The 13,729-nt window shown below is 48.8% G+C and overlaps 1 protein-coding gene across 1 annotated transcript in view; it reads right to left on the reverse strand.

Annotated features, from left to right (window-relative positions):
- Positions 1–6: 6 nt before the first annotated feature.
- The window catches only part of Nudt3 (nudix hydrolase 3), a 58,205-nt gene continuing 44,482 nt past the window's right edge, over positions 7–13,729 (reverse strand). The window contains exons 3-5 of the mRNA XM_059281825.1: positions 5,733–5,777; positions 4,250–4,334; positions 7–510 (exon numbers count right to left, since the gene is read on the reverse strand). Coding sequence (XP_059137808.1) covers positions 344–510; positions 4,250–4,334; positions 5,733–5,777 — 297 coding nt within the window. The 3' untranslated portion in view covers positions 7–343. The remainder of the gene's footprint in view (positions 511–4,249; positions 4,335–5,732; positions 5,778–13,729) is intronic.

Raw genomic sequence — 13,729 nt, forward strand, 5'->3', positions numbered from 1 at the left:
ATATCTGGCCAGGCTGGGATGAGGCAAATGGGAACGCTTGAGAACCCAGGGAGGGGAGAACGGGTTCCCTCTCTGAGGGCAGGGCGAGCAAGGGAGGACGGAGCATGCAGGAGAGTACTCATGAGTTACATCCCAGTCCCCACCTCAGGAAAAAGAGAAAGAGAAAAGTTCCCACCACGCCACACACCCCCCCATCACCCCGCCCCCCACAGCAGCACCTCAGGGTACCCTCTGCTGCCCACCATGCCCGGGTCAAAGAGGAGCTGTGTGGAGGGTGAGGGGTGGTGAGGAGAGCCACACCGAGTCTGGTTTCCACTCTCCGGCTCTTACAGGAAGTCTGCAGTCATCTGATGCCTGACACAGAGCTGGAGTAGGTGGCGGCCACGACAGGGGTGCCGTTGTTGGCAGAGTAGCCTTGCCTCAACGTCTCAAAGTACGACGCCTGCACGGGCTTGTGACACTGCAGCACTTTTATGGCATCTTCTATTTTAAACCACTCTCTCTTCCTTCCTGTGGAGGCAGAGGGGAGAGATGAAGACAGGCTGGGAGCGGTGAGGACAGTTCTGAGAGGATCGGGGGACACGCAGGCCAGGCTTCAGGGCTGCTGTAGTGCCTGTGATTCCAGCACTCTGGAGGGGAAAGCAGGAGGATCAGGAATGGAAGTCATCTTGGCTACACGGGGAACCCAAGGCCAGCCTAGGCTACCCGAGAGCCCATCTCAACCCCACGTCCCAAAGCAATGCTTCTTGCTACTTTTATTTCCTTACAATAGTAAAGCCAGCGCCCTGTCCAATTCAAATGTTCTACAGGCCAACTGTGGGGACAGATGGTCTGGGCCCCCAAACTGAGAACTGCTTGCTCTGCTCTTCACGCCACCCTTTCCAGGGCTCTGAGCGCAGTCAGCCTGCACCTCCAAGGAGGGGTCCCACCTCCCCATCTTTGGCAAACATTAACATCAGCTGCCAGGGTCCTCATGGTGGTTGACTTATAATCTGCTACCATATTCCTTCTATTTAAAAAACCCTGTAAGTGACGGATCTGCCACAGAAAAAAGGGGCTGCTGAGACGACTCAGAGGCCGTCGACGGTGCTTGCTGTGTAGGCCTGGTGACCTGAGTCCACCACATAAAATGAAGACGACAACTGATCCCACAGAGCTCTTCTCTGACCCCATGTGCATGCCATGGCAAGAGCGCACCCACACAGCAGGCGGTGGTGGCGCACGCCTGTAATCCCAGCACTCGGGAGGCAGAGGCAGGTGGATCTCTGTGAGTTCGAGGCCAGCCTGGGCTACAGAGCAAGTTCTAGGCCAACCAGGACTACAGAGAAACCCGGTCTGAGGGGAAAAAAACCCAAGAGTGCACCCACATGTACATACAACATACATGCTAATTTAGAAAAAAGAAAACAAATAAATAAAAACCACCCAACTTAACAAATTACTATTTTGAGCCTACTTTTATTAAAATTTATGGTTTTTTTTTTTTTTTTTTTGGTTTTTTGAGACAGGGTTTCTCTGTGTAGCTTTGCGCCTTTCCTGGAACTCACTTGGTAGCCCAGGCTGGCCTCGAACTCACAGAGATCCGCCTGCCTCTGCCTCCCGAGTGCTGGGATTAAAGGCGTGTGCCACCACCGCCCGGCTGTTTTGTTTTGTTTTTAAGGCATGGTCTTTCGATATAGCCCCAGTGTCTGTCTGGAACTTGCTATATAGACCAGGATGGCCCTGAACTCACAGAGATCCTCCTGCCTCTGCCTCCAGAGTGCTGGGACTAAAGGTGTAAACCACCACAACTGGCTTGCTTTTCTCTTATAAACACCCTCTTCTGGCTCTGTGGGCAGTAAAATAGGATTGCTTCAAAATGGAGAAGCAGAGATGGAGTGACCTCAGTGACTGGACACTAGTCTAAAGCGTGAGGTCTAGGCTTCTGCTTCCAACAGTGCAGAAAAATACAAGTAGATAAAATACAGCTGGCCTGGCCAGGAGCAAGGCCATGAAGTCAGTGTGCTGGACCCCAGAACATCACTGGCTCCAACTGGGAAGCCCTGGTCAAGTCAGACCCCTCAGTGCCCCATTTTCCTTGTCTATAAGGTAGATAATAAATAGGACTCACCTCCTAGACTGCTTTCAAGACCAGTTACAGAAAGCTCCTCAATACTATCAGCACCCAGTACCTGACAAGAGTAGTCTGCTTTTGTTCTTTTCAGATTTCCTTATTTATGTGTGTGAGTGTTCTGTCTGAATATGTATGTATACCACATGCGTACCTGGTGTCCAGAGTCCAGAAGAGGGAATCAGAAACCCTGAAACTGGAGCCAGAGAGAGTTGTGAGGTACCACATGGGTGCTGGGAATCTGACCCGGGTCCTCTGGAAGAGCAGCCAGTGCTCTTAACCACTGAGCTATCTCTCCGGCCCCCAAGGGTTAAACTTTTTTTCATTGTAGTTTGTTCTTTTATTTTTCTGCTTTTGTTTTTGGAGACAGGGTTACACTGTGTAGCCCTGGCCGTCCTGGAACTGACTCTATAGACCAGGCTGGCCTCAAATTTACAGAGACCCACCTGCCTCTGTCTCCCCAAGTGCTGGGATTAAAGGTGTGTGCCAGCACCAACTGGCGGCATGATTTTTCATTTATATCTACCTCTACACACACGTCTATGTACAGAAAGAAAGACAGGTTGTGTGTGTGTGTGTGTGGATGGAACCCGGGCCTTACGTACCAGGTGAAGAAAAGACACTCATCTGTTGTTTTCACTTCTCCAGGAGAGGATCCAGGGCCTGAGGACTACCCCAAGCAACACAGGCCTTCCAAAGCTCTGCTGCTGGAGTGCTTCCCAGAACGGCTTCCACTGCCAGCCCCGCTCAGGCATAGGGAAGAGAACCCAGGACCTCCACACACTAGGCTAGCACTCTAGCACACAGCCACAGCTCTAGTCTTACTTAGACAGGGCAGCCCAGGTGTGAGGCACATCTACCGTCTACTTCCCATTCCGAGGAGGCTCCAATTAGTGCACACGCTCTCTACCCCGACTTCTGCAGCATCAGCCACCTTCCCGCAATAGCACCATGAAGGTATTTAACATTTCAAAAGATGAATGCAGCTTTGCTCACTTGTGATCTACACTGAAGACCCAACTCTTCACTAGCAGAGTCACCAGGAGCTGGGTAGGATGGTATACAGTTGTGCCTTCAGCATTCAAGTGGCTAGACAGCAAAGTCAGAAGTAAGTGCACCCCTGGGCCTAGAGTGATGGCTAAGTGATTAAAAGCACTGGCTGCTCTTCCAGAGGTCTTGAGTTCAATTCCCAGCACCCACATGGTGGCTCACAGCCATCTAGAATGGGATCTGGTGCCCTCTTTTGGCCTGCAGGTGTACATGCAGGCAGAACACTGTATACATAATAAATAAGCCTCACTGGCTCATTCCTTGTGCGTTAGATGCCTTCACTGGAGTTAATACCGAGCAATGCTAAGAACTGAGGAAAAGGCTTGTCTGGGTACTAACAAGCAATGGTACCTTAAACCTGAGTGTGGCTCCTGCCGGGCTGAGTGGCAAGAACAGGCACACAACATGCCCATCTTGATCTTCTTTTCATCCCTGTACATGCTCCCAGGGACCCTGCTTCTGCACACCCCAACCCAGTATATGAATGAGAGCCTAAGACAAGACCACATCTCACTCTCATCTTTGGTCCTGATGGCCAACAGTGGCCCAGCATGGCAGAGGCCCCAGGTCAGTATCTGTTCAAAAGACAGAGCAGTATAGCCCTTTTGAGGAGGATCCAATCTTACTTTAGAAACATTTCTAAATTTTATGGGACATGTTTCTACTTGTTGGCTCTATTCTCAAACTCAGCTGCTGTTGCTGCTGCTGCTGCTGCTTCTTCTTCTTCTTCTTCTTCTTCTTCTTCTTCTTCTTCTTCTTCTTCTTCTTCTTCTTTTTTTTTTTTTTTCAAGACAGGGTTTCTCTGTGTAGCCTTGGCTGTCCTGGATCTTGCTCTGTAGACCAGGCTGGCCTCCAACTCACAGAGATCCGCCTGCCTCTGCCTCCCGAGTGCTGGGATTAAAGGCGTGCGCCACCACCGCCCGGGCTCAGCTTCTCTTTAGACACCTTAAACCCTAACTCCCTCAGCTTCAAGCTGAAGCTACTTGTTCATTTAGTACGCCGCGTTAGCACTTCTCCAGCCAGCAGGACAGTGCCTGCTGGACATGAGAGGCTGGGGTGAGAGCTGGCCCGAGTCCTGCGGTGACTTACCAATGTTCACTGAGTCTTCCCAGTCCTCCAGCACTTCTGTGACAATGAGCACGTACACGTACGTCCTGTGCTTCCTCTCCCGGTTCTGAAGGGCACAGAAAGGACAGAGGGGAGGCTCGCCTCAGTGGGGTGAGATGCTTGAGCAAACACTGCTGTACGCTGCCCAGAAGTATCATGCCCTGATTTTGCTGTTTTGTCTGAAGAGGGTTCTACCAGAATAGAGAGCGCATCCTTTGAAGAGACCCCCCCCCCCCCACACACACACACAGGGTTTCTCTGTGTAGTTTTGGAGCTTGTCCTGGATCTCACTCTGTAGACCAGGCTGGCCTTGAGATCCACCTGGCTCTGCCTCCTGAGTGCTGGGATTAAAAGTGTGCACCACCACTGCCGAGCTTTTAAGGTTTTCTTAGTGTATGTATGTGTGTGTAGCCCTGGCTGGCCTGGAAATTGCTATGTAGACCAGACTGGCCTTGAACTCACAGAGATCCTCTTGCCTTTGTCTCCCTGGGGGTGTGGGGATTAAAGGGTATGCCACCATGCCCAAACAGCAAGCACTTCTTTTTCTCCTCCTCCTCCTCCTTTTTTGACATAGGGTCTCTCTACATAGTTCTGGCTGTCCTGGAACTCACTCTGTAGCCCAGGCTGGCCTTGAACTCACAGAGATCCACAAGCCTCTGACTCCTGAGTGCTGGGATTAAAGGTGTGCACCACCATGCCTGGCTGGCAAGCACTCTTAATGTGCTGAGCCATCTGTCTAGCCTGTGTCCAGACTCTTCAGGTCCAATCTTTACACTCCTCCTTCTTCTCCTAACCACAACTTCACAGGAATGCTGTGATCTGGAAAAAAAGGGAGTGTCCAGACTGTGGGTGTGCAGAGCCACTGCGCAAACAAGCTGAGTGAGTTCCGCATCCTCTCTCCCGATTGTACCGACCCTGCTCCTCTCTGTTCCCATTTCTCACGTCCTGACACCTCCTTTCACACCCAGTCTGTCTCCCTGTCTTCTCTTCTCCTCTTCTCCTCTCACCTTGGAAGAAAAGGAGCAACAGGAAGGGGATAAGCAGTTCTCTGCACACGCTTGGGGCCTGAGTTAACTCCAGAACCCAGAAAAGTAGCTGGGCATAGAGGTTAATTAAGCCTGTGATCTCAGCCTGGGGAGGTGGGAACAAGGGGATCCCTGGGACTCAACCCAACCTATCTGATGAGCTCCAGTCCAGTGAGAGGCCCTTTCCATGAATGAATGAATGAATGAATGAAAAAAGCTAGATGGCTCCTAAGGAATGACATGTGAAGTTGTCCTCAGGCCTCCACAGACACGTACACATATGTATACACATAAATACAAAACAGTAAAAGGAAAAAGCAGAGAATACTCGTCTGCTGTGCTGTGTGCTCTGACACTCAGTGAGACACAGAAGGCCCTTTCCAAAGTCAGGACAATGTGGTTAATTAACGACTCTAGAGCAAAGGTATTAACAGACTTACCTCAAAAATTCCAACCAGTCTTCCCAGCGTCCCTTTCACTCCAGCCTGAAGGAGAGAAGGAAGAGTGAACACAGAGACACCCGCTGCTCTTCCAGAGGACCTGCGTCTGGGGCTCAGCACCCATGGCAGGTGACTCACGACTGCCTGCAACTCCAGCTCCAAAGGGTCCAAAACCCTCTCCTGGCCTCCACCGTCTCAGGCGCACGCGCACACACACATACACACACATGCACACAAAAAAAATAACCAAACAAAAATCATGAATTTGCAGCAGCTTGGGAAGACTCAGGTCTGTGAGCTCATTTATACCTAGATTTCCTGTATGTCACAGAGTGGTCACAGCAAGACGCACTAGAGAAAGAGAGTCCTTTCACATCTCTGGTCTTTCTCCCTGCAGAAGAGCTCGCCAAATAGCTATACCAAACATTCCGAAGTGTTAATTCACTTATTCATTCACGTAACAAATAGCCACGAAACAAGGCGAGTGCCAGAGGGGTAGCTATGCCCAGGCTGGGGCACAAGCATGATCCATGACAGCAAGAGCCTTAACTGACATGCCCGTCCGTGGCTGTCTGGCTGTGTACAAAAGACTGCAGCAGAGCTCAGACGCCTACGGGATCCACAAATGGTAAACAATGAAACCATCAACGCACGGCTGTCCTAGTGACCTGTCATGACACAGACCAACAGTGCGGAGCAATGGGGAGGCGTCAGTGTGGTTGTCCCGCTGTCTTAGCGCACCTTCTCTCTGTCCAAGGCCTGTCTGGTTGCTGGTGTGCCTCCTGTGCCCCTTCCAACAGCTGCCACCGAGCTAATGTGCACCTTTCCTCATGAAGTCAAAAATTGGGTAACGGAAATGATCTCCAACATTAAAACTACAAATTAAGCCGGGCGGTAGTGGCGCACGCCTTTAATCCCAGCACTCGGGAGGCAGAGCCAGGCGGATCTCTGTGAGTTCGAGGCCAGCCTGGACTACCAAGTGAGTTCCAGGGAAGGCGCAAAGCTACACAGAGAAACCCTGTCTCAAAAAACCAAAAAAAGGGGAAAAAAAAAAAACCCTACAAATTAGCCTGTGATTAAGATATTTTTATGGCTTATTTATTCATTTTATGTATCTGCCTGCATGCCTTTGAACCACATGCATGCCTAGTGCCTACAGAGGTCAGAAGCAGCATCAGATCCCCTGGAACTAGAGCTATAATACAGATTGTTGTGAGCTGCCACATGGGTACTGGAACCTGAAGCCTGGTTTTCTCTGCAAGCCCAACAGCGCTCTTAACGCCAGAGCCACCTCCCAGCCCCCAACGTATGATTTTGAAAAGGCAAATAATAACAACTTCTTTTTTTCCCCCTTTTCAGTGAAGGACTCATATAGCCCAGGCTGGTCTTTAACTCCCTCTAGAGTTGAGATAACCTTGAACTCTAACCCTCCTGCCTTCACCTCCAAAATGCTGGGGTTATAGGCACGATCTTCCAGTTTGTATGGCGAGGGGATGGAACCCAGGGTCTCATGCATGCTACAGGAGCACTGGTCGCCTGAGCCACCCTCGATAGTAACCACGGTACTTTGTGCACTGAGCAACAACATAAATGACTCGCGCCGTCAGAAGAGGCTGGAAATAGTATAAAGGCATTTTCCAGAATGATGTAGCTGTATTCTTGCAAAGTCTAGTGTATTTCAAATAATGTTGTTGCCTGTACTTTTAAATTAATAGGGTATCCATCCACTTTACAGAAGTCTATCTAAAGTGAACTCACCATCATTCTACAACTAAAAGCAGAGACATGCCAGGCATGGTGGGTCATGCCATCAATCCCAGCACATCTCTGTGAGCTTGAGGCCAGCCTGGTCTACATAGTGTGTTTCAGGCCAGCCAGGGCAACATGGTGAAATTTTATCTCAAACAAGCAAGCAATAAACCCAAACAAATAATAAATATAAAACATTCCTTTATATACCAGCTTTAAAAATTGGGACTTAGGGGCTGGAGAGATGACTCAGAGGTTAAGAGCACTGGCTACTCTTCCAGAGGTCCTGAGTTCAATTCCCAGCAACCATATGGTGGCTCACACCATCTGTAGTGAGATCTGGTGCCCTCTTCTGGCCTGCAGGCATACATACAGGCAGAATATTATGTACATAATAAATCTTAAAAGGGGGGGGGCTTAGTAGTTTCTTAGAGAAAATGCCCTTGAAGAAATTTCAGAAGCCAAGCATAGTGACTCATGCCTGTAATTCCAGCACTCAAGAGGCTGAGGCAGAGCCGGGCAGTGGTGGCACACGCCTTTATTCCCAGCACTCTGGGAGTCAGAAGCAGGTGGATCTCTATGAGTTAGAGGCCAGCCTGGTCTACAGAGCGAGTTCCAGGATAGGCTCCAAAGCTACACAGAGAAACCCTGTCTTGAAAAAACCAAAAAGAAAGAAAGGAAAAAAAAAAAAAAAGGATTATCATGAGTCTGAGGACAACCTGGGTCATCCTGTCCAAAATAACAGTGAGGAAAATAAAAAAAGAGAATTTCAGGGCTGAAGAGCAGCTCAGGTGGGGTGTCTGCCTAGCATGGAGGCTGGGTGTGATCTCCAGCATCACATACAATGATACAGAACAGACGGACTTCAGTCCAGCCTAATGCTAGTGGAGGAAGGCTCTTCATGGAGAGATCCTCTGGGTCCACTCCTTTAAACTCTCTGATGTTTTCACAGAGAAGCCAACCCTCAACTGTGCAGTCTCAAATGCTGGCAGCAGTGTGATCTCGGGTATTTTTACCATTCACATGACTGCGGATGCAGATCTGGACAGGCGTCAGCGCAGCATCTGAGAGCCGCCTGGCTCAGACATTTGACTCGGACACGTGAAGTTGAGTGCAGTCAGGCACTGATGCAGACTTGCTCAGTCATCTCCATGTCAAACCCTAATCTGGAAGGAGCCTTTCCTTTAACACTGGTGAGAACTTGTCTGTCACCACCCATGAAGCAGAGACAGAGCTTCCCTGTCTTCAGGACAGAACTTCACCAGCAGGCGGTACAGAGCTGGGACACAGTTCAGGGTCAGAGCTCTGGTCCAGCACACGGTACAGAGCTGGGACACAGTTCAGGGTTAGAGCACTGGTCCAGCACACGGTACAGAGCTGGGACACAGTTCAGGGTCAGAGCGCTGGTCCAGCACACGGTGCAGAGCTGGGACACAGTTCAGGGTCAGAGCGCTGGTCCAGCACACGGTACAGCGCTGGGACCCAGTTCAGGGTTAGAGCACTGGTCCAGCACATGGTACAGAGCTGGGACCCAGTTCAGGGTTAGAGCGCTGGTCCAGCAGGCAGCAGGCCTGAAGTTTAACTCCCAACAGTGCGAAAGCAGCCAGACACAAACCCACCCCAAATATACTGTGCCCGTTCTAGTATTTTCTATCTAGCTAACAAAATAAACAACTGTCTCTTAATTTTATTTATTATGATTATGATTATTTGTTTGTTTGAGGCAGGTTCTCTATGTAGTAGTCCTTGTTGTCCTGAAACTTGCTATAGACCAGGATAACCTTGAACTCACAGAGATCCTCTTGCCCCTGCCTCTCAGTGTTAGGATGAAAGGTGTGTACCATCACACCCAACTTAAGGGTGTCAGATCTTGGAGTTACAGACAGCTATGAGGGGCCATGTGGGTGCTGGGAATTGAGCTCAGGTCCTCTGGAAGAGCAGTCAGTGCGCTTGACTGCTGAGCCATCTCTCCAGGCCCGTAATATATCATTAATACAATATACATATATAAGATAAAATATAATTACATATATATATATATATATAAACAAACTGTCTTTTTCCTTGAGAGTGTTTTGTACTCATCTGGAAGGGTTTGAAAAGGCTGGGCCTGTCTCTCCCATGTGGGTACACAGCTCAGGTAAAGCACAAACAGGTAGGGCCCCACAGACCTATGACCACAAGGAACCCTGCTTGACCACTCAGGTGGGCCAGCTCTTTCTGAAGTAGGTTTCCCTCATGGTAGGTGTCTGGTAGGCACAGATGCCACCTTACCCTCACTATCAGGGCACCCAGATTCTGCTCAGTTTCAAAATGTTCAATTGGGGAAGGCATGCCTGAGCAAGGTACTCAGTGAACATGGGTTTAGGGGTGCTCCATGGGACCCATTTCAGAACACTAGCTCCTAGGAGGATCACTTGGGGACTTGTGGGAAAGATTTCTCACCACTATAGGGAGACTGGACAAAAAGAAACACTACTTTCACATCAGGCAGGGACCTAAAACCTGGAGCTACTGCAGATATCTTGTGACCCTAAAGCGAAGGACAAAAAAAACCCAGTGAGATGCTGACCTAAAGCCGGAACCAATGCTGCCAATACCCAAGCAGCCAACCTTGGACAATTCAGGGTGGGAGTGAGCTCTAGTCAGGAATGTTCATGTGTGGCTGACAGCTTCTGCTACCTCTTTCTTGATTCAAAAAGCAGTTTTCCAGCCAGGCAGTGATGGCACATGCCTTTCATCCCAGCACTCAGGAGGCAAAGGTAGGCAGATCTCTGAGTCAGAGACCAGCCGGTCTACAGAGTGAGCTCTAGGACAGCCAGAGCTGTATGTAACACAGAGAAATTCTCTCTCAAAAAACCAGAAAAGATGTGGAAGATGAAGTACTCTAAAGACAAAAGTGGGAACAATGAAGCTTCCTGTGGAAGGCAGAAAGCTTAGTCCCCAAGGGGCTTCTGGGGACAACTCTAATTCACGTGCCTGCAGGACACCCAGAGACACAGTGCGTGCACATCAGCACAACTGACTGTCTGCAGGTGCATCACAGGCAGCTACCCAGGAAAAGGCCCACACTAGGGCACCCAGAAAGAAAAAGCCAGCAGAGGGCCAGGGAGGAAACCCACAGGGTTTTAAGCATCAAAAAGGGGATGGGGCTGGAGAGTTGCTCAGGCGTTAGCAGCCCACTCGGCTCGTGCAGAGGATCTGGGTTTGTTTCCAGCACCCACATCAGGGAGCTCACTACTGCCTGTAACTCCAGTTTTAAGGCAGTGCATGCCTCCTGGCACCTGTAGATACTTAAACTCATGATAACACACACACACACACACACACACACACACACACACACACACACACACACATTCACGTAGTAACACCCACATAAATAAAAAATAAATATCTTTAAGAAAGAGAAATCAGGGGGACTGGAGAGATGGCTCAGAGGTTAAAAGCACTGACTGTTCTTCCAGAGGTCCTGAGTTCAATTCCCAGCAACCACACGGTGGCTCACAACCATCTGTAATGAGATCTGGTGCCTTCTGGTATGAAGGCATTTATGCAGGCAGAACACTGTATATATACATAACAAAAAAAAATAACATCCATGTGAAGACTGTTTAAAAAAAGAGAGAGAGAGAAATTAGTAAAATATTTCTATTGTTACTAGCTGGACATTATCAAATAATAAAATGAAATTTGAAGGTTTAAAAAACTTATTTCTTATTTATTTGTGTATGTGCCAAGCCACAGCATGTGTGGACATGGGACAACTTTTGGGAGTAGGTTCTCTTTTCCAACATGTGCATCCAAGGTATTGAACACAGGATGTCAGACTTGGTAGCAAGCAGGTGCCTTTGTGCACTGAGCCATCTTGCTGGCCCCAGGAATAATAATGATATTATTACTACTAATAAAGCTAAGCCTCTGGTGCCACTGCTCTTCAGCGGGAAAGAGCCTGCCTGACAGGGAGCTCACTGTTCTGCTTACTGTGTTCTACTGCTCAAGCCTACACCTGCTAGTAACAGTATATGGCATTTTCTGCAGGTCTCTCTCTCTCTCTCTCTCTCTCTCTCATATATATATTATATACATATAATATATATATATTATATATACATATACATATATTTTGTATATATGTATTAGAGAGATTTGGTTATGCTGATGCACACAGCTCTAGTTAATTTAATACTCTTGACCTGCTTTAGGAAATGACCATTATCTGTTTAGTTCCATTATAAGATACTGTAAAGGGTTGAAGAGATGGCTCAGTGGTTATGAGGATTGGCTGCTCTTGCAAAGAATCCAGGTTCAATTCCCAGCAACCACATAGTAGTTCACAGCTATCAATAACTCCAGTTTCAAGGGAATCCAACACCCATTTCTGGCCTCTGTATATAATTCACGAATGTGATGCACTTACATACATGTGGGGAAAACACGCATAAAAACAAAGAACTGCTGTCAAAGCCCCTTCTATTCAATGGTCATGGAGTTTCTGCAGGACTGAAAGGCACGCTTCTCCATCCTGGGAGTGAGCACTTGCCATCAACTTGCTCACTACAGTAGAGCAACTGCAGATCAGCCCCCAATCCCAGCTCTCCCTGGGCCCACACCCTCCGACTGACAAGCAATGTGCAGCTCTTCCTACAGAGAGAATCTGCTCCCCTGATCTAGCCTCCCATGGGATTTACTCTGGCCAAGTAGCACAGTGGTTCCAAACTGAGGCCTCAACAGGCTTTCCGATGTTTTTCCTGGAATCCTGCCATGGTCATGTGACTATGACTTTGCTAGACTCCCAAGGATGGAGAACCACCGTTTCTCAGGTCTATGTCTTGTTATCACTAACCTGGAGAGGGAAGCTGGATCAAAAGCTAATACCACAAGTGAGTCACAGGAACTCCTACTACGTCAAGCCTCTGATTGGGGATGGTTTGTGCGACAGCAACTGAACACACATGCCCTCCTGTGAGCGGCCATCACTGCTATTCCTCCTCCATACTCGGTGCTCACTGTCAGTCAAGGTATCACATCACTTCTTCTTTTCTTTACTTTGTGGTACTGTAGATGGACCCTGGACCCAAGAGCTTGTGCCCTTTAGCCTTTAACCACTGGACTGGCTAAAACCCAGCCTTTGATTTTTTGAGTCAGGGGCTTGCTACGTAGCTCAGGCTGTCCTTGCGCTCATGATCCTCCAACCTCTACCTCCCTGGTGCTAGGATCACAAATGCACACCACCACACCCTGTTGTTTTTAATTGAAATTACACACCTTTTTGTACATTCGACACACACTCAGTTGGTTTTGTGTGTGTGGTGCTGGGGCTTGAACTCGGGGCTTCATCCGTTGTAGAAAGCACTGTGCTACTAAGCTTTGCCAAGTTGCCCTTGAACTTGCATGGGCCATGAAGGATGACCTTGAGTATCTGAACCCCTTGCCTTCACCTCCCAAGTGCTGGAATGACGGGTGTGCACCGCCATGTCTGCTCAGCATTTGTGCTGTGTTGTGAGAATTCAGTGCTCTTTCCCGATTGTTTCAGCTTTTATTGAAAAGTTTTATTTCAGTGTGTGTGCACTGATGTGTTTATATGAATGAGGGCAGGTGCACGCCAGCCACAGCACCCATGTGGAGGTCGAAGGCTATCTTTGTGCAGCCAGTTCTCTCTTTCTACCTTTATTTTTCTTTTGAGACAAGGTTTCTCTGTGAAGCCCTGTCTGTCCTGGAACCCAATTTGTGGACTAGGCTGGCCTTGAACTCACAGAGATCCGTCTGCCTCAGCCTTCCAACTTCTGGGATTAAAGGAGTGTGCCACCATGCCTGGTTCTCTCCTTCTACCTTTATGGAGCTCCTGGGATTGAACTCAGGTGGCCAGTCTCCAATAGAATGCATCTTTGCCCACCATTTGGGCTTTGAGACAGGATCTTGCTTGCTCAGACTAGCTTAGAAGTCAGGATCTTCACTACAGGTCTCGGTGAGATCCTTTTCAAAACACAAGGTAGAGAGCCTAGGAACACACCCTCCCCTCCCCTCCCCTCCCCTACACACACACACACACACACACACACACACACACACACACACACACACACCACCATAAGAGATCTCTATGACATGAGATACACCCAGACTCTAGACTGACTTTCTGTGCATAAGCTCTGCTAGGCAGCTGGCCTCTTTCACTTCAGGGAGCAGCAAAGAGGAAGCTGCTGACACTGCTTTTCAGGCAGATGGAAACCCTTATCCAAGTCCAG

Source organism: Peromyscus eremicus, chromosome 16_21 (genome assembly GCF_949786415.1).
Source record: "Peromyscus eremicus chromosome 16_21, PerEre_H2_v1, whole genome shotgun sequence".
Classification (NCBI taxonomy): Eukaryota; Metazoa; Chordata; class Mammalia; order Rodentia; family Cricetidae; genus Peromyscus; species Peromyscus eremicus.